Below are 21,299 nucleotides of genomic sequence, written 5' to 3'. Positions count from 1 at the left end.
CGCTGAAACAAACCGCTTACGATCCGAACTAAGCGACCACATAAACTCATTTAGTCGTTGTACAACTGTTTCTTCTGGTGTAATATAACCCATGAAAAAATGCAAAATGGCTAAGCATTTAGCATACACACTGCTACAATTAGCAAAAATCTGTTTCAGAGTAACATTAGTACCGAAAATTGGCCGTAAATCAAATTAAGTTTTTCGACTTAAAAACTAATCTTGAATATAATTGTTTCAATGGGAATCGGCGTTGCGTATAGCGTAAGCGAAATTGTGACTCCGAATTTGTGATATTATGAAAAATACACAACAACAACATATGTGCATTCATTATTTTATTCAGAGAAACTCTAATCTATACGAACGAGAATAAATGCAAGTAAGGGAACGTTACAAGTAACACTTTTACGATTGCCTTGAATCGTTATATTTATGTAATGTAATTCAATATTATGACGAACAAGTGGGAGAATTAATTGAAATTGATTAAACCATTATATTAGCAATGCAGTGAAAACAATTTTGGAGCGATATATATATTAATGAAGGTTTTGAGTTACCTCTGCTCGATCGAATATAAATATATGGCATCGTTTTAGAACTTGTGAAATTTCTGGGAGAAAAAGGGAATTATGTGATTTGCATAGGCATCTTATCTACGCCACGTCGACAACACTAAGAGAGTTCTGCAAAGGTAGAAGCGAAGAGTGGTCGACGTGTTAGGGCCCAGGCTATACGCTGCGCGTATTAAAACTTACCCAGCAAAGTTTTAAAAAGTGTGTAGTCTAGCATTGACGTTGTGAAAGACTGCCCACTTATTGAATTCTTGATGCATAACTCAATTGAGCGCGCTAATCATATTAGCTTTCAATAACATGGCATGAAATCAATCTATTAACTTATGTGATATCTATTCGGACTCTGTCGCATACGCTGCATAGACGAGCCTAATCCCTTTCGACGATTTTTTTCACAAAATATTGCCATATGCGGCTCAATTTCATTTCGTTGCAGCAGTGCAGCATTGCAGCATTGCAGATGAACTCATGTCCAAATATTGAGTTTCTTTTTGTATTCAGGTATGTTGGTTTATGGCCCCGGATGTCGAATAAACTCGATCATAATTTGAATATGTATGTTACTTGATAATGATTTTATGATCGAAAGATTTTTCATTCAATGGTAAAAACAAAATGCAAATTTTTACGATATCTGCAAATACTTTATTCGTTATAGTGAGACTATAATTGATAGCTATCGAGATTACTCAATATCGAGAACTATAAACCGGACAGTGCTTCATGTCTTATGCTGTCATATGGTGAAGAGCAGCGATCTTTCTTAATTTTTAACAACTGTACGCGACAAGAGCTTGGCATGTCTATTGAAAATTTCCAGACCGGGAACGGGCAAATGATTTGCGTCTCGTTACTTTTGATAAAGCATCTCAACTATAAACGCAATGAGTTGTTTCACAAACATGCATAGCATTACGGGCTTATCTTAAGTGACGTAGAGGATTTTTTCCAAATTGTTCGCTACTATTTTCATTGGCAATTAAATTCGCCAGAATTAATAAATTTTTCTTTTAATATTTATCTATAGATTTTATTTTCACACATAATACTATGACCGAAAAGTAAGACCAATTTTCAAGATAAATTGCGCAAGTATATCGAGTATCGGAAATATCGTTTTTCAAAATTGATAGAACTGCGTTAGATATCTATGTCAAGGTTCACATCCTAAACGCCAGTAGGGTCTCAGCTGGGTTCGATTTGATACGAAGCAAAAAGAATTATCCCCGATTTTTAAAATGTTTACGAGAAGATAATTTCTGACTATTACTCGGCCATAAAACGTACTATTACGGCAGATAAGACTTGGGCCTACGTCTACGAACCGGAAAAAACCGATCAACCGACCCAATATCGAAAAAAAAAAAACGATAGTAAATTCACTTAAAAATCAAAAGAATTTTAATGGTTATCTTCGATTATCGTGCTATTGTGCACTATAGAATGATGTATGGGTACCTAAACTATGCATCTCTTAAAGCCATTCATACAGCTTTATTGATTTGTTCTCTCCAAAGCTGTGTAACTTCAATGACTATGTAACTCTGACTGGTACTGGCTGGTGTTATGTTGTACGTTCTCAAGATGACTCATTTGTGACAGCCTGACCAATTATCGTTATCAGTTACATTACGCGTCACAGTAACAGTATATCAGTAAATATAATGGCATTCTTATAAGATTCCGACTTGTTGACTTATTAAGGAAGAGACTTCAATCAAAGCATGACTTTACCGTGAAAATTGTTATCTTCTATCAACTCGATGTTTATTAATATTTTATAAGGAAATATGGAAAATATGCAGCACATAATTATAATGCAGTTGAAAAGCCAAGAAAAACTGGAGCGAATGTCACGACATAATCTAAGAAAAAAAAAAAAAAAAAATAAATAAATTGAGAACAAAAAGACCTGAATCTGCCTGTAAATGTCGATTAGATTGCAACTTTTAAGCATTTGTATATGAGTAGTAGATCATTGTGAACGGTCTGCGAAGGCTGCCTTGTCAGTGTGTTGGAATTTAAATGAAGTCTTTTATACCACCTTGGTTAGTGGTTAGAAAAAAGCTAACAGAATATTTTCCTTTGCAGTCACGAAAAGTTGTTTAATTAATCATAAACTATTTTCTTTAGCATAATAAACACGTTTAACAAATTATACGTTGGTTAGGAAAATTTCGCTTTTCGTTTTTTTTGCTTTCTTTTTTTTTGCTTTATTTAACAGAAGATCATAACAATATTTTTATTAACGTTACAAACAAATATTTATAAGAAATGTAAAAAAGAAAAACTTTGATAAGCGGAAAATGTGAAAAGAGCAGAGGATGGGAGGCAAACGAAAACAACCTGTGTCTTCAACATTATTATTAATATAATGTTGCTCTTCTTCTCTTTTTCTTTCCATATTTTTTTTTTTTTTTTTTGAAGAAGTTTGTTCATTTATGAATATTTGTATGTACGATGATAACATTTCTATATATATATATATATATATATATATTATCAATTTGCCTTTTTTCGTGCTCTAAAACTGCTTTTAGCTGCATTCTGCATCATCTGTGGGGAAAAAGTACCGAGAGGCGTTTATTTCGCATTCTTTTTTTTTTTTTTTTTTACCAAATTCTTGTTTTATTCAAAATAAATTTTAATTGAGTACACAGATGACTTTTTTTTGCTATTTTCCAAGTACTATCATTATGCCATCACTGGGTGGAAAACTGAAGAAATTGATATCCATAGAGCTCGTTTGAAATCTATGTTTGTTTATGGTAGCCGAGCAGGGCAATATACGGTAGATGCGGAACAAAGCTTTCCATCCAGGTCTCCTCAAATATTGTCTGATTACCAAAAATATTTGTGATCCAACATGATGGCAACGTGGAAGAAGTCGCCTTTTTTGTTCACCTTTACTGAATGAAATTTTTTTTGTTTAATCGCTTCAGGTTAATCGCTAATAGAATAGTTTGGACTAAACAACTTGATCGGATTTTTGAATTTTATAATTTGCACGCAAACACACACACACACACACACACACACACACACACATACATTACTTTAGATCGGCTTTAAAGTGAAGCGAAGACATTTTCAGCATTTTTTAGCAGCACTTCCCCCATGGAAGCCCACCTTTTTCATAGTTTCAGTCATCGGTAATTTATGCGGCTCCAGCCTTACCAAGACGGTTTAAAATTTTTTTCTAATCAATATTTACTTAGTTAGCAATGCTATGTCTGCTACTCTGTCACTCTTTTCCGATATTTTATACGATTTCATCAATTATTTTAATGACCGCTTGACTACAGCAATACGAATTTTTGATATCAAAATTTCCGGAATGCAAGCGAATAAACTACCGACATGCTATTGCATTTATAAATGTTTGAGATTCGGAAGAGTCTTCACAGTTTTCCACATTAGTATAACTTTGGATACAATTGATGAAATATAAAATAATTTGCAATTATCTAAATAGTGTCCTCCGATATGTGATACCAAACCTGTAAAAATCTAATCGAAACGAATCTCTCAATAGTTTTTCCTCTTAACTTCCATATACGCAGTCAACTGTATATGCTTGTTGTTCTAACTACAGATATGCTATTGAATGTGTATTCTTGTGTATATATGCATAATGTGTGCGTACATATATCAATGTGTTAGTATAAGCAAAATATGTTGAATAAACTACGACGTATATGTGATAAGTCATCGCATACGTGATACGTTAATAGCAATGTAGTTATTTTCTTGGATTCAGAAGCAAAGCGTTTTCGTGTTCAATGGTTTGCTTTGTGAATGTTGTAATCGGACTCTCAATAGGAATGTTTCGTTAATATCGGAATTCTTAAATGCTTCGCTTATGTACTGTCTGTAAAATTGAAAGCCTCTTCTATTATTTCTGTATTTTTTTTCTTTCCTTTTCTATTCCTTTCCTTTCCTTGCTATTCCTTTGTTGCGATTTGGCTTTCTTTGCTTTTGCTTTTTCTTTCCCCACCACAGTGGTACACACAGTGTACCACTTGTGGTACAGGTTGTGGTATATCAAAGTTGTGCGGTTGTATGAAACAACCAGAAGGTCTTGAGAGAGACCCTTTATCTTTTATTATAGCGCTCGATTCAGAATAACTTTTTGCATTGATTTAAGCTTGTCTGTCCGTCTGTTCTATTGGAAACTATTGGGCCCGGATCGCTTTACTTGAAAAATTCATTATAGGAGTAGTCATGTACTCGTTATCGTCTTTTTACTTTATAACGGCATTCGTAACCTATTATCCTATTGCAAATTACTTTTGGATTAAATTAATAATTATATAGGTAAAAACGAGTGCATAAGCATGTAAATGTAAAGTGGAAAATATCGAGAATTTTTGAATTAGAAACTATCTTCTTTCCCCACCTTAAACGTGTATATGTTTGGTTGAGAACAAAAATGATGTACGATGATAACGTGTTTATGACGCTTGTGACAGTAACATTGAAATCAATCAGATAATCAATCCGTTATAGCATAAAATGTTAAGACCGAACTCGCTTGTATCGCAATTTGCTTATGTAAATTAGCAAAATTGCACAATTAAAGATCAGTCTCTTCATAGTTTATGCATTATAATGAAACGGCGTTATTCTATATAACATAAAAAAAAATAAATAAATAAAAAAAATAAAATCATTATAGCGCAAGAATGGCCGAATACGTAAGAATCGCGACTTGTGTCCTTTTCTTCTTTCTGGCCGGCCACGCTTTACACGAGTAGGTGACATCCCCTGGTTGATTGGTCGTTTGAAACAAAGAAAATCGATGGGTATCCAAGATTAGTTCTTAAATCCATAGGGTCGTAAAGGAATTTGTTGTTTTGAAAGTCCCGTTAATGCCATACTTGATACACGTACATCATCGTTCACGTTGAATGACGGGAATAACGTTGGTTGGTTTATTTATTTATTTATTTATTTTTTTTTTTTTTTTCTAATTTTGAACTTTAAAATCTTTATGCAGCATGAATAATGGTTGAATTGTCCTAAGCATTTCGTGAATGTGAATTTTTTCTTTCTTTATTTAATTTTGGATTTTCATTTTTTTTTTTTTTTAATTTAATTATTACAGCTTGGGATATTGGTAACTCGGTGCAGGACGCTTTTGTCATAGCCGTTGAAGAACATGCCAGAGAACGTTTACAACGCTTGGCTGCCTTAAATCGTGTCACACCTGTAGATATTACGCAACTATCGAAAAAGGTAAGTTTTCGAAGGGTAATCAAAAAATATAAACAAAATAAATGAATAAATAATTAAATAAATAAATAAATAAGTAAATAAATAAATAATTAAATAGAAAATAAATTAAACGAAAATAAATGAAATGGAAAGTTATACAATCATATATTTGGAGTGATTTGCAGTATATTATGTTGTTTAGCATATGTTATTATTGTTGTTGCTATCTTAAACTTTCACTCTGGCCGAGCAAACCATATTAAAATTCAACAACAATTAAATTGTTTTATATGCAAAATCGAAACAAAAACATAAACATAAGCAAGCATTGAAGTTAGTTTCGCTTAACTTAGCTTAGCTTTATATTTTTTATATAGTAGTAGTAGCTATTACAGCAAGCAACATCGCTGCTTTCTGTTGTTGTTGTTGTTGTTGTTCTTGTTGTTTTATTCCAAACTTTTACTTATACTTCGTGTATCTCGTTTAATTAACAAATTTGTTTATTTATATAGAGTTTTTTTTTTTTTGTTTTTTGTCTTTTAAAAATTAAATTCTAAGTTCGATTTAAATCTTTAACTAAAAATGTGAAAAGCGCGCTTCTTTCTCAAATAAGTTGAATTTTAATTTGCGGACGAACACGTTTCATAATCATTTCGAATATTTTCATTCATTCATTGATGTTTGCAATGAATTATTTTGGATGGAAATCTTCTCCTTCTTCTTCTTCATCTTCTTCTTCTTCGTCTTTAGAAAATGAAAACTTTCTTTCGCCCGACTAACTTTTTTTTAACTTTCTGCCTTTTTCTTTTTTACTTCTCTATTAAGTAAATTTCGCTTCAAACAACTTTTAAGTCGTTTAACTAGAAAAATTAAAACCAAAACTTTATATGTAAAAAAGTTAAAAAAAAATTCTACTCAGAATGCTTGAATGATTATCGTTTAATGTAAGTATACAAATTGGAAAATCTTGCATACATTGCTTATAATGAATAGGCGTGGCAGAACAATTATTGCAATCGCAGATAAGCAGTTTGTAAGAAATTTCGCGAAATTAACTCAATATATATATAGGGTGCGCTATAATATATATATTTTCGGCTTGATCTGGACTTTATAGGGCTTAGTTTCTTTGACAGCGGAAGACTTCACAAAACAAATCAAATCTTAAATCCATTCATCGGTTATTCTTATACAAGCGATTAGGGTTGAAATGAATCCACGCTTCACATGGATTATCCGCGCCATTGCAACTATGCATTAATTCTTTATTTATTTATTTATTGTTGATATATATTTTGGATGGATTTAAAGGCTGCCTGCAAACTCGCGACCATTGAGTTCTTAGTGGCGAGCTTTTCCCTACCCGACTCGATTCATTCAGTTAACAAATGCCATGCCTGTTATCAGTTGAGTGACTAAAGTTTAGATTGCGCCCAATCACTGCAGCGATAAAAAGTATTTAGTAAATTAAAATCCTTGTAAGGCAATTTCGTAAACTACTTTCGACTCAGTCCTTCGCCTATGGCGTACATTTTCTGATATAAAGAAGCAAAACGCATTAAAGATGCGCAACTTATTCTTGCATATTCTACATTCGTTTGAGCTACGTATAGAATGTAAAAAATATTCAAAAGATTTTATTCATCTGTTCTTCAAAGTAGATTTCATTGGACTTTCGTTTACGCATTTTTCATACTGGGAAAAATATCAATCAGGATATTATGAAAGGCAGGATATTAAAAGACATTGCTGGCACTATAGCTCGGCACTTTTAAGTTACATATGATGATTATTTGCCAGAAGTTTCCTGATTTTACCGGTATTCTCTTCTTCTTCTAAAGCAAAATTCATCGCAATTTGTATAGAAAGCCATATTGCGTATCATGTGTTACTCGGTTAGAACTTATCGCAAAAATGAATGAAAAAGTAAGAAAAGTATTATGGTAGGCCACAGCCCACTATTAAATATCCTACGCTGCTGTGCTGAAGGCATTTATTCATATAACGACTATACAAATTAAGCCGTTTTATGGGAAGTGATCGAAAAAGTGGGCCGACTCGAGTCATTCTCAATGATTTAAAAACATGTCGGTTCACCATATTTCATCGAAATGTTTAAAAAATTGCGACTCAAGACAGACGCAAGGCCAGATATGCTTTGATCGATGCCAAAAGTGATTTGGTCGATCTTAAGACTCGGTGTTGCATACACTTGCCCAAACTCAATATCCCTTAAACCAGTAATGGTGTAGTGAATTCTAATCTGAAGTTTTGTCATAAAAAATGTTCTATACTAAATTTGGACCGTGTCTTCTTCTTTCTTACAGTTGCATTACTATCGAATGATGCTTAGTATGAATCTGGTGTCAGTTTCGTTCACGGAATCTTTTTTGTTCATGTTTTCGGTTTTTCTTCACTCTGGTTGTTGGGAGGGAACTGGTGTTTGGAGAGTTTAATAATTGTTGCACGATTACGTCAAAATTGCGAGGGCAATAAATATTGAGATTTTGATTAGTTCAGAACGCAGAAAGCAATCCACGCATACATATTCATTTAGCTTCATATTCTAAGTCCGTGGGCCATTGGGCACCTTGAACTAACTATTTTCAGTACAATCACAAACTAAAACAATCCGTATGCTGAGGCAATGTCCCAAGCAAAGGAAACGTTTTCACAATTTTATTGCGTCGCTTTCGATCTTCAAAATTCTTTACGTCCTACTTTGATCGGCAAATCACTATTTATGGGAATAAGATTTTGTTAGGGCCTGTAATTTGCATCGATTTGCGTATAACTGATTCTGAGAATAGTGTGTCTCGCTACTCAATCGATTACTTGAAAGAGTTTGTTTTTTACTATTGAAATAAAATCGACTTTCGCTGCGGCATAATGCATAGACTCGGCACTGCACAAGCATAGTTAAATTGAACGTTTCATCTGCACTTAGCAACAAATGTCTGATGTCTTGCTTTCTTTCTTTCTTTTGTTTCGCTAAAGTAAAGACAACGAACTGGAGACAATATCCTCCGTCTACTTATTTCGAAATCCTTTTCAGTTTAGTTTAATAATCATAATCATGATAATAATAATAATTTTGAAATTCATATATAATAGCAGTGATATATTGTTATTGACAAACATGCGCATGTATTTAGCATAACGAAGTGCATTTATGTGTAATGAGTCATGCAAATTGTCACAATATAGTCCATCGTTCTGTCTATCTGCCTGTTTGTTTCAGCTTTTAGTGTAACACACCTTGAAATTTGAATAAATTAAGAAAAAAAAGCAAACAGAGAAAAATAAAACAAATTTTTGAAATGCAAATGAATGATTGCGTCGGGAGTGTAGGAAGAAGATGTAACGACGTACGCTGCCACGCAATGCAAAAAAAAAAATATATATGTATGTATATATACAGAAAAGGCAAAAAAAGAAGGTAAAGCTATAAAAAAAATATTTTTCATTAATAGTAGAAATGATTAATAATGACGAGAGAAACTGAAAGCATAAAATCAAGCAACATATTTTTCCTTTAAAGTTTTCATCCGAGACCAAAAGTTTATTGTATTCTTTTTTCTTTTTTTTTTTTTTTTTTTGTTTGTAACTCTTTCTCATCATCTTCATAATTACTTGCAAAACTTTCTGTTAAACTTTTAATCTGGGCAAAAGCTAAAACAAAAAAAAACAAAAAAAAAAAAAAACAAAAAAAAACATTTATATATATATGTATATATATGTATATTGTAATATATATGAGTTTTATAAGATATTCTTTCTGAAGACATTCTTTCTCAGTTTTTATGATAATATCTTAATGTCTCAGTTGTGCTAGAAGTGTAAAGTTTCAACATTAGTTTTGTTTTGTTTGGAACATGTCATGATATTGTCGGGCGCATGGGGGAAATTTGCAGCATAGTTGCAGTGTGATGTTTGGCTGTGAGAAAAATTCAACAAATTTTTTTAAAGCTAACTTTTAAATGAAAATATTTGCTAAACATTTCAACTCTGAAGAAGATAAATTAAATAGGAATTTCTCTTATATCCTGAAGAGTAAACTAGAGCAGAGTGTTTTCAATTTTCATTTTCAAAACTCCTATTCTTTTCACGGGAACACTTCATCTTTTTTTGTGTCTTTTAAGCATATTTGGCGACATTATTGCACGATAATATAAAAGCAAAAAAAAAAAAAAAAAAAAATGATAGACAGACAGACTTAACATAATTCATTTAAAACGCGATCAACTTTAAAGAACAAACAACAACAACAATATTCAGTATATAGTAGGCGGAGGAATAATTCTCTGTTGTAAGTCTGTGCGGACGTATAAAATATTTAGAAGGAATTGAGAAGGCCCTTCCACCTTTTATTATACCGATCAATTCTGATATTAATTTTTAGCTTGTCTGTCCATCCGGCTATTTATTCGTCTTTTATGCTTTTATTCAATCCAAAGGTCAACCAACATTCTTGAGGCATTTTATTGAAATTTTGTACACCGCCGTAATTTGGCCCCAAAGGACAACACTATTCAAAATTGTTCAGATTGTGCCACTTTTTTAAAGCACTTCCCCTGTAAGACTTCATTTTGAGTACTCATCATATAAATAACTGGAGCAAGTGATTTGTTGTAGGCTATTGGTAATGGTGGGCCATGCTCCATTATAGTTTTTTTTCCTTGTTTATTTATTTATTTTTTTTTTCAAAAGAATAGTAAGATTATCGGAAGGTAAGACCATCGGAAAATGAAGATTATACTCCTGATGCTGCTGATAAACTAGCAATTTCGTGCCGAAAGGCTATTCGTCGTTGTGAAGACGTCAAAACGATGCTCAGACACACAATAAGTCATCGATTGGATCTCAAATGTATCCGAAGGGGGCTATTGTAGCGTAAAGTCAATCAAATTCCAGTCCAGCGCTGCTAAGATTTCCTGGGTAACTCGTTTCATATAGGCCTGAAAAATCTTCCCTCTAAAAACATTATGACTGTTGTTACCTTTTCGTTTATTTTTCATCTCCATTGCATCAGTTTTTGCCGGTTTTGATTGGCTAACAGGCAACGCAATTTCGTCGCTTAGAACTTTCAATGAAGAATTACAAACAGTTTAACGTACTGAGTAAACTCATTAAGTTTTCTCATATTTAACGCGTAAATATTCATGCGCTACGCCCTCTTTCCTAGTTATAATCCATCCTAATTATCATCGCGCTTACGCATATATCGCTGAGAGTCTTGCTATTCAAAAAAAAAAAAAAAAAAAAAAATTCGAAACCGAAATCTGAGTTAATATATCAGTTTGTCGGGCTTTCATTTAGAAAGAACCTTACGTGAATAATTTAGGTATAAAAAATTCGTCAGATTTTAATACGAGTTGTATATATATATATATACATGTATATATGTTTTTTAATTTTTTTTTTTTTTTTTGCAGTTGCAACAATCGTGCAAAAGTGGGTCAACTACAACAACCCAAAAACAAGATTTGAGTTTTCTGCACGAAGCCTCACCAATATACGTGACCTCGTTCAATAGCAATCAGATAGCGTGCAATAGCGCAACTTTAACGACAGCATCCACAGCTACCTCGGGCCTTATAAGCGCCACAACAATAACACCAACAGTTGCAGCGGCTTTGACGACTAACGTTAGTAAAACGAAAACAATCACAGTAGCAGCAACAGCCGGTGCTGTTGGTATTGGTGGTAGTCTGGCGATAAGTGCCGTTGCTAGCGATAATAATGCGAACAACAGCAATATCGCAAGAGAACCAGCTGTAACGAAAGCAATCACACAAACAACAACAACAACGGCAACAACCTCACTAATAGCAAATCATAAAAGTGTTTATCAAACAACACAATTGCTGGCGGGTCAAACTGCTATAGCGGCAACAGTGCCGGCGACAGCAACGCAACATAAACTTAAATTAGCTAGCAGTTTACAGCATTTAGCTTTGGCCGAGGAGGACGACGACGATGATTTGGCGGCAGTAGGTGCTAATTATTGTAGCATTAATTTTATCAATTACAAAAATAAGCATGCTGAGATACCCACACCAACTACGGCAGCAGTGGCAGCAACTATACTAACGGCGACAAGTGATAATGCAGCGACAGTAAATACGTTTAGTGCTACAGCGACTGTACATCAACAACAGCCAAAACATCATTTCCGCGAACATATACCACCGCCTTTACAAATACCGTCGCATAATGTTGTGAAATATGTGGACGCTCAAACATTGACATCACCACATTTGGCCAAAGATGTTGTGGATTTGACGGCGCCTGTCAAAGCAAACCAACAACCACAGGAACTTTACAATAATAATAATAATACTAATAATAATAATAATAATAATAATAATAATAACAATAATTTAACAGCATTAGCGACAGCGACAGCGTCAGTGTCAGCGCCGGCAATCACAAAAACGACAGCAATAACAACAACAACAACAACAACAACAATAGCATTAGCAACGGCAGTATTAGGTAATAATAACAATACACTAGGTAAACACACAACGTCATCAGCAACAGTCGGTGCGCCCGTTAATCATTTAGTCAACTCAACAAACAAACAAATATCAGTTTCGGAGCTTAGTAATAGCAAAAGTTTAGGAGTTGCCACGCAAACATCTTCAACAATCGCCGCAACAGCAGCAGCAACAATTGTCGGTATTTGCACTACAGCGCCACCATCATCCTTACCCTACATTAGTAATAATTGTGATTTATACTTAACAAATATAACAAACCATCCACCGAGAAGACAGGTATGAAGACTTGATTTTTCATTTCATATCAGTTTACTTTCTTTATTACATCAGCTCTCCTTTCCTTCTCGTTTTTGCTTTCTTTTCTTTTCTTTTATTTTCCTTTTTCTTTTTTACTTAGTTACTAAATCAACTCAATGAGGATTCTGCTCATCACTATATCATCGATGATGGTGATGACGACGAAGAGATTGACGATGATAAACAATTAACAAGTTTATCAAATCAACAAGTGAATCAATATCAGCAGCAGCGACAACAGCAACAGCAACAGCAACAACAACAACAGCAGCAACATCTCTACGATAATAAACAATTAAATTATAGTCCAAACAGTAGCATATCAAAAGGCAGAACAGAATTATTGTTAGGCGATCAAACGTTGAGGCAAGAAATCAGGTAAGAGTGAAAAAATTTATTAATAAAAATTTTTTTTAAATAAAAATGAATAAAATAAAAATTACTTAAAAATTTGCGAAAAAAAATCTATCTCTTTTTTCAAAAAAAATTAATTAAAAGTTTTCTTAAATAATTCCCATATGCAATTTTTAGATTAAAAGTTGAAAAGAAAAGTTTCCATAAAAATGTTGAGAGAAAACTGACTCATACTGTGGATGCAATGAAAACAAATCATAAAAATTGCGCCTTACAGTCTACATAATATTTTTAAATTGTCGGAATGAAAGCGCATGTAATGCGTGAAATCAAAAGTGAAAAACTTTCATCCATTTCCACCTGTAATTTGCATACACCTCATTACCTTAAGCGTACATAGATGGTATATAAAAATTGCAAAAGGTTTTGTTTACTTTGCGTTTATCGCTCCTCCATGCAAAACATTTTCACATTGACAGACACTCATAATAAAGTTTGCAACAATATCTACTGTAAGCAGCAGCTTTCTTTTCTTTAGAACTAATAAATCTAACGCCTTCCAACTAATCACATATATCAGATTAAGTTTTCTGTCAGTATCTTAGTTTTTAAATATTCTCAAATTATCTCAGATAATTGGCTAAATAAATTCCGAATTCTATTAGTTAGTAAGACTGCTCCGAGTTCTATATCTGAAATAAGAAATTCGGTATACTATTTTCGATCAATGAACGAACGATCATATACTATAAATATTATATTTTCATGTACTTTACAATGAATGTGGATATGTGCTCGCCTTTTGCATAGCGAATATTTTATTTACATACGATACATATAAGATTGGTGAAATAAAATAAAAATTTTTTTTTTTTAAATAGTAAGTAAGCCATTGGTTGAATTGGTTATAATATCATGGAGTCAATGATATAAAGGCAAATAAAGTGTAATCAATTTTTTTAGCCATTGTAGGGTGCATTTCGCTTGCAATTATCCCCTACTGGGTTTACTTGCTGATTGCGCATTTCGTCAAGTCATATAGCTGACTGACTGACTTCAGCATACTGAGCCTTATATTCCTATATTCATATTATTTCCTTTTCGCTTCAACGGCAATATATTTAAATATATCTTAGGGCCACTTTATGTGTGCATGAAATTTGTTTTATCTAATAATGTATTACTTGTGGTTTTCAACAACATTTTTTATATACTTAACTACTGTAAACTGTGCAATAAGTGCTGAAATCAAAAAGTGTATAGCATAGTTTTGGGCTTTCGCATGAAGAGAGAAACGAGAGTGGTATAAAATAGTTTTAGAAAAGAGAAAACCTTTTGAAAATTTTTGAAAAATTATTTTCTAATAAATTCTTTTACCTTTGGTAATAAATTTTTTTTTTTTGTTTTTAATAAATTTTTTTCCCCTTTTTTTTTATTTTTTAAATATATTTTTCCTTTACAAAATTTTGTATGTTTCTAACCGATTCTAATCGTTCGAACAATTTTTTTTTTGTTTTTGTTCGGAAGTAACTGAAATTTTATGCATCATTTAGTAAATGTGTACATGTGCACATATTATTCCTCGACTTCCCCTTACATAATCAGCAGCATCGTAGGGAGTATGTGTGTGCATAGGAAACTATTTTGAACAAATTCGAAATTTTGTATTTTTTTTGTATTTTTTCTTTTTTTTTTCTTTTCACCTTTATACAGACTCAATAGATTGTTGTAGTTTAAAATTGTACTTAACTGGTGTCGGAATTTCCCTGCCTGTGCAGGGCGGGAGAGAGAGAGAGAGAGAGAGAGAGAGAGAGAGAGAGAGAGAGAGAGAGAGAGAGAGATTAGTAGAAAAATTGTATGTTATGTTAAAGAATTTTCATGCATCACCCACGCACAGGTATTCGTGTGTAAATAATAAATGAATTACTAAAATGGTGTGTAGAACGAGGATAAATAAATTTTTAATATGAATTTTATCATTTTTTGGAAAATGAAACTTTTGATGCACGAAAAAAAAGGGGTGAAGAAAACTTCCTAGAATCAATGATATAAAGCAGGGATTTCGGATAGCTTACGATTAATTACGAAGATATTGAGTTAAAGTTAAGAAAATCTTAACTTTAATTTCTACAACTTTGTCACTTCAAATTTTTAAGTAGACTTGAAATTTGGTCTATTTTGCACCAAATTACACATTTGGTCATTATGCTGACAAACTTCAAGATTTGCTTGTGAAAATTTTCCAATAATTTTGAGCGATATATTTCCTCCCTTATTTCAAAATTATGGCGGTTCTTGTCAGCAATAAAGTTATTTTTTTTACTATTCTCTCAGCGGTGCAAGCAAACTTTTTTTGTGATTCAATTTTTATTCCTATCTGCTTATGTTTCTTTTACTTTTCTTTGGCGAACTCATTCGATTTGATGTCCTGCTTCCCGCTATAGAAAGGATACGTAGCTTCAATCATAATAAACACAAACTATTGTTGTGATTACAAGCTGGCCATCACCTGTAGCGTTTATTCATAAAATTGACTCACTTTCATTTATTTGTTTGATGCAAGCGAACTTAACCGATTTCAAGTACAACGAATCCTTCTGTTATCATTTGTTGCTTCTGGTGTGTTTTTTGCGTTCTGTCATCAGCATACGCAAATAATTCAAATATAATTCTCTTCATAGTTTAATAGCAAATATTAATACATTAGCTGGACGCAGACTACGTTAGGCCGAAGCGCGATAGCTGCAAGAATGGTGGGCACATTATCTTCGCCAAGCGGGTATTGAAACCTCTAAGCATGATTTTTACTTTGCCGCAAGAAAATCGAGTTCTTCGTCTGACCTTCGTCTAACATGTTCGTGGAAACTTGATCGATACAACTTTTGAGTATAATATTACAGAAGGCTGTTGAAGACCCCATTGCAGTTAGTATGAAAGGCCTTAACAGAACAATGTAATCTTGCTCGTATGACTTTCCTCATCCGTATCGGTTCAGATTACAAAAGGGTTTTTATGGTCAAGCGGTCAAGGCATAGAAACGATGAATTTTCTAGCCAGCAATAAAGAAAATTCAATATAAACTTCTTTAAGGAACATCGGTCGACCGATTTTGAAAACTTTTTTCAAATCCCCTTACAATAATAGCAAGCAAATATAGCACAACATAAGATACCTGTTATTGGGCAAAGTAGTTTTAATTTTAAAATGAACTAAAGTCTAACTTGATCTAAATTTTGTATTAGGAGGAATTTTTTTTTTTTCTGAATGACTTTATAGTTTTATTATTGACTATTATTGTTGTTGTGTAGACATTAAAAATTTATTCGGCAACTAATTCTGCATTATTGCCAATCATTTATTTTCTAAACCTCGGGATCATTAAAATAGATAATGACGCAGTTTCTTTTATACGACAAATTTAATTAATGGAATAGCGATGAGACGAAGAGCGACGATAGAGCGTTAGAATAAAGAAATGTATGGGAAACAGTAGTTGAACAAGACGCAAATTAAGTGACACTGGCACGCAATAAAAGGCAAAGCCAGAGTCATTATCTTTATAGTCCTTTTCTTTTCTTTTTTTTTATTATTTATTTATATATTTATTTACTTTTTTTTTTTATGCGTTTTCATCCAGCAATTTCACTCGGTTGTGTTGTATTCTTCTGAGACATATTGTGAACCTTTTCGCTGCTCTGTTTATTGGCAACGAGAAATCTTTCTCTATTTTCATTCGTTTTTTGGTTCGTTTGTGCTTGCGCGTGTGCTTCCATAATGCGATTTCTATTTATTGGTTTGATATAAAGCATTCAATGTTTTTTTTTTTTTTTTTTTTTTTTTTTTTTTTTGTTGAGTGCTGCAGATTGACAGCGTATGGCTATAAAGCAGTTGCATAACTGACATTCCGTTTTTCTTTTTTGCTTTAGCTTAATGGTTACTGGGCAGTAAAGTTGAGAGTGCATAGTAACAAGATTGAAAATTTTTTAAATTGTATTTCTATTGTCACCAATGCTTTCTATATTTTTTTTTTTTTTTTTTTTTTTGTTTAGTTCTTTCCTTTGGAACATGTCAGCTTTTAAATTATTATATTGAATTCGTTTCCATCTGTTATGTACTTCAAAATTTCAGAAATGTTTTTCTTTTACTATAATTTTTTTTTTATTTATTTATTTTTTTTTTATTAATAATTGATTATGTTGCCCTGATTTGTTGCAAAAATTCTTTTAAAATTGAAAGGCAGAAGATTTATGAAAGACCTTTACGAGCGGCGAGGCTTACTAGCCTCTCTGCTTATCTATATGATAGACGTTAGTCATTATCTTCCTGGCTACCGTTGTCAATCAACTAAAGTTAAACGGCGCCCGACAGTGTCAGGAAGCGATTTTACAAATATGCAGATAATAACTTAACTTAAGAAATATAAATGTATAAGGGAATAAGACGATGCATAAAATCTATATGTAAAATGTAAATATAAAAATTAAAAATAAATTTTCTTATAAACGTCTCGAAAATGCAACTCAATTTTTTTTTTTTTTTTTTTGCATTTTTTGAAGTTAGGTTTTCTCATCGTAGTAAGACGTGCAGGTATTAATAAAATTTGGAAATTATTCGATTTTAACTTGTGCTAATGGCCCGGTTAAGCGAAAGGGCTACAATTAATGAATGATTATTAAATAATGAATTTATTAATTAATTATCTGAGTTAAAAATTGGAGAACATCTAGGATTCAAGAATTAAGTGAAACGACCTTCACACGCGACAGAACTCAGAAGTCATTCTTAGCTGAATGATGAGCGAAAACGCCCAAAAATGATCTTACAACATATATAAGGTGAGATCCAAAGAATCTTAATTATCTAATTCGCATTTTTAGGCCTAAGACGAAAGCATGGGCTATACATTATTTAACTTTATGCGGGCGTCTCATTGCGTCCTGAATTTTTATACCCTACATAACTTGTGATATAGCGTGTAATAAGTTTGTGCGAACACGTTCTGTAACAAGCAGACGGGCTTAAGATAGAGTCAGCTCAAATTTTATTATACCGATCGATTCAGAATATGATCCTGAGTTTGCCTGACTGCCTGCATGTCCCTCTATCGGATGTCTATCCATGTAAAAAATGTGTTTAACCTACAAGTCACAATTCTCGAAATATTTCGATAAAGTTTCGGATCAATTTTCAGTATTCAGCGAAATGGTGCAGGATATTTAATGACGGGCGATGGTCCATTGTAATGCTTTTCATTGTTTTTTTTTTTTTTTTTTTTAAATCTACGAACTGTTGCCTATCTGACGTATGGCGATACATTGCATATCCCGTGTGTCTACAGAAAGCAATTGCCGCGAAGTATGGCAAAAAAGTGAAGACGTTCGTTAGCGCATTCGTGAGATAAATTTGCATTAACGCATTAATCGGTGAATATCGTAGACTTATCTCGAGGCTTACGATAATGTCAATTATGTGCTGCATTTAATTTATATGACGTCGCCTTCTCTTCTTATCAATGCTTGAAAATTTATAAAAATTTGCAACTTTACTCATATTTAATTTCCGCAAATTAAAAAAAATTATTGTGGTTGTCTAACCATTTCCTTTTCTTTCATTTAAACCGAGGTCAATATTTCTTCTTTATTATTTTGTTATTATATATATATAGATATATATATAGACTCATACACTATACCGTAGATAAAAATCGACAATTTCCTAGAATTTATTTTTATGCCTGAGAAATATTTACATGTAATATTTTAATAAAATTTATTTTTTCTTTCTTTTCTTCAACATTTTTCTTTGTTTATTAGTGAAATATATAAAACAAAAAAAACAAAAAAAAAACAAAAAAGAAGCGAGACACTTTATATTAGCAATAGGACGAATTTTGGATACCTACCTTATCTCTCTTATAAATTTTAATTTTTTTTTTTTTTTTTTTTTTTTTGCTTACTGTTATCCATTTGTAATCCATTTTCAATAATTAAAACTTTTTGCCGACTGTAAGAGATGATAAGGTATTTTTTAATATTATATAAACTCATGTCGAAGTTGCAAAAAAAAAACATTTCATAAACTGTTAACGGCAATAAATTTGACTTATCACCGCCCTTTTCGCGTACAATAGTTATAGTCTTCCTTACTCAATTGTATCTACGTGGTAAGCGAAAATTCCCGCAAAAAAAAATTTATTATATTTATTGGCTGAAGTCATTGCAGTATTCTTGGCTAAATAATTCAATTTAAAGGCAAGAGTATCGTCTAGTGTAACTGGTCTGCAAGTAAGGAAAGATACATAATATGTTTTGTAATTCTATGTGAATATCAGTTCTCTCTCTACTAGAGGAGATTAACAAGCATTTTAGTTCAGATCAGGGAAGGAAAGTAAGCAAATGTAGTCGAATTTCTTTCATAATTTTTCATACCGAAATCGTTTTTCAGCCTTTAGCCTGGAATGTAGACAATTGGCAACGTAATGCATTTAAGTGTGTATAGTAACAGGGTCAACTTTGAAAATGTCAATAGACGGGCAGATAGTCAGACATATCTAAAACGATTCCCCATGTCGGTTTTCGGTATTTCATTAATCCCAAAAACTTGACTTGACTTGACTTGACTTGACTTGACTTGACTTTAAAATAAACAATATGTCTAATCGAATATAACTCCATTTATGGTGTATGAGTTTTAGTACGTGTGTTACCATAGTCAACGCAGTATATTGTACATTATAATGATGAACCTACCTCAACTATTTGAGGTTTTTCGTAAAGAAAAAGCAAAGAAAAAATATTGAATAAAATAAAAAAAGAAAAAAATAATATTTAGACACTTTGTAGGTCTCTATGTGGGTATGTACAATATAGGAGAAAAAATACCATAATGTTGAAAGAAATAACGTTTAATCATTATTAAGGCAAGACGCGTTTCAGTTATGTTGTGTAATGTGAATGCTACTTATGCGCGCCACACCATAATTGAATTTTTTTTTATTTTTTTTTTCACATTTTTTTGTGTATTACATACGCAGAGATCAGTGTGCATATGAAAGTACAGAAAGACAGGCGAGACATACACACATATATATATATATATATGCGTAATCAAAGTTGACTGCGTATCGTTTTTTATAAAAACGATTTTAGCAAAACGTATAAATTCATTACATTTTCTACTACATCATTGTCTTCTAATTCCCTTAAAGATTTCTATATTTATATATATTTATATAAATAATGAAATTAATTTAAGCGTTTTATTAATATATTTTTTTTTATTGCTTATGCCGTCTATAAGCATGTTATGAACCCTGTTTCGTGTCTTTACAACTGTCTGTCGAGGGAAAGTATCTTTTCTGAAGTAAACGAGATCGGGGACATAGATCTGAAGGGGATTTATTACTATAAGCATTAAAGAAAGATCTCACTAATATTTGCAGGGATGAAGCTATCTCTACCAGTAAGTTTTTGAAACCTTAATCCTTAAGACAAGGCTGCATCAAAGCTGGCAATTGAATGTCTCCACAGGTTTGGGCTGGTTATACCGTTTCATGTGTGCGTTTATTCTCTTGACTCATAATCATGCCCTGTTTGCCATCAACGAACATTTACGGTATCGTAGGTCTAGCTTGAATCGTGATAACTTTTAACCTCTACAGTCTCTACAGAGGGTAACAAAGCGAAGCTTACAATGACAGACAATACTCAAGCGTAGGGCTAAAATGAACCCGTACATTTTACACAGTTTGCTCGCAAGCTGAAAAAACATATGAAAAAGCGTATAGGAAAGTCGAGAAGGTGTCTGCCGGAATGCATCGTCCCCATCCGTTGCGGTCGCACTGCTAAGGAAATCTGCGGAATAGCGGAATGAGGGCTGGACATTAACTCACGCAGCGTAGCGTCTGCTGTGCCGAGGTTTTTTTTTTTCCATTCAATGCAAAATTGATGGTAATAATCCGATTAGAGATAGTGTGGTGCTATGATTATCATGAAGTCCTGTAGAGGTTAATGTTCGAACTTTATATGCAGAAGCGCGCAGCATCGGAAAGTTCCGCTGGTGCTGTGGTTGTAAATGTGAATTCGCGAAATGCCTGGAAGGATAATTCTTCCGCAACAAAAAAATCGTAGGTGGTTTGACATAACGATTGTCTCGGATCACGTTGTCATTGTGGCATCTCAAGGGAATCGCATGTTGAGGGAATTGGCACAGATGGGTTGGTGCAACATTCACTGGGCACTGTAATGTTAAGTCTTACATAGAGAAATATTCAAATAAAAATTCTAGATATAATTCTAGGTCACTTCGATCACGCGTCCCCTGGTTGCACTAAAGCGAAAATTTA

The 21,299-nt window shown here is 32.8% G+C and overlaps 1 protein-coding gene across 2 annotated transcripts in view; it reads left to right on the top strand.

Annotated features, from left to right (window-relative positions):
- Window positions 1-21,299, top strand: part of LOC119635639 (peripheral plasma membrane protein CASK) — a 93,028-nt gene that overhangs the window by 14,558 nt on the left and 57,171 nt on the right. For both annotated transcript variants that reach the window (XM_038030536.1, XM_038030545.1), the window contains 3 exons: window positions 5,689-5,819; window positions 11,234-12,580; window positions 12,702-12,979. In XM_038030536.1, the coding sequence (XP_037886464.1) occupies window positions 5,689-5,819; window positions 11,234-12,580; window positions 12,702-12,979 (1,756 nt within the window). Of the gene's footprint in view, window positions 1-5,688; window positions 5,820-11,233; window positions 12,581-12,701; window positions 12,980-21,299 lie in introns of those variants that run through there.

The sequence above is a fragment of the Glossina fuscipes genome, unplaced genomic scaffold, assembly GCF_014805625.2.
Source record: "Glossina fuscipes isolate IAEA_lab_2018 unplaced genomic scaffold, Yale_Gfus_2 0, whole genome shotgun sequence".
Lineage (NCBI taxonomy): Eukaryota > Metazoa > Arthropoda > Insecta > Diptera > Glossinidae > Glossina > Glossina fuscipes.
This window is presented reverse-complemented; position numbering and strand designations above follow the sequence as displayed.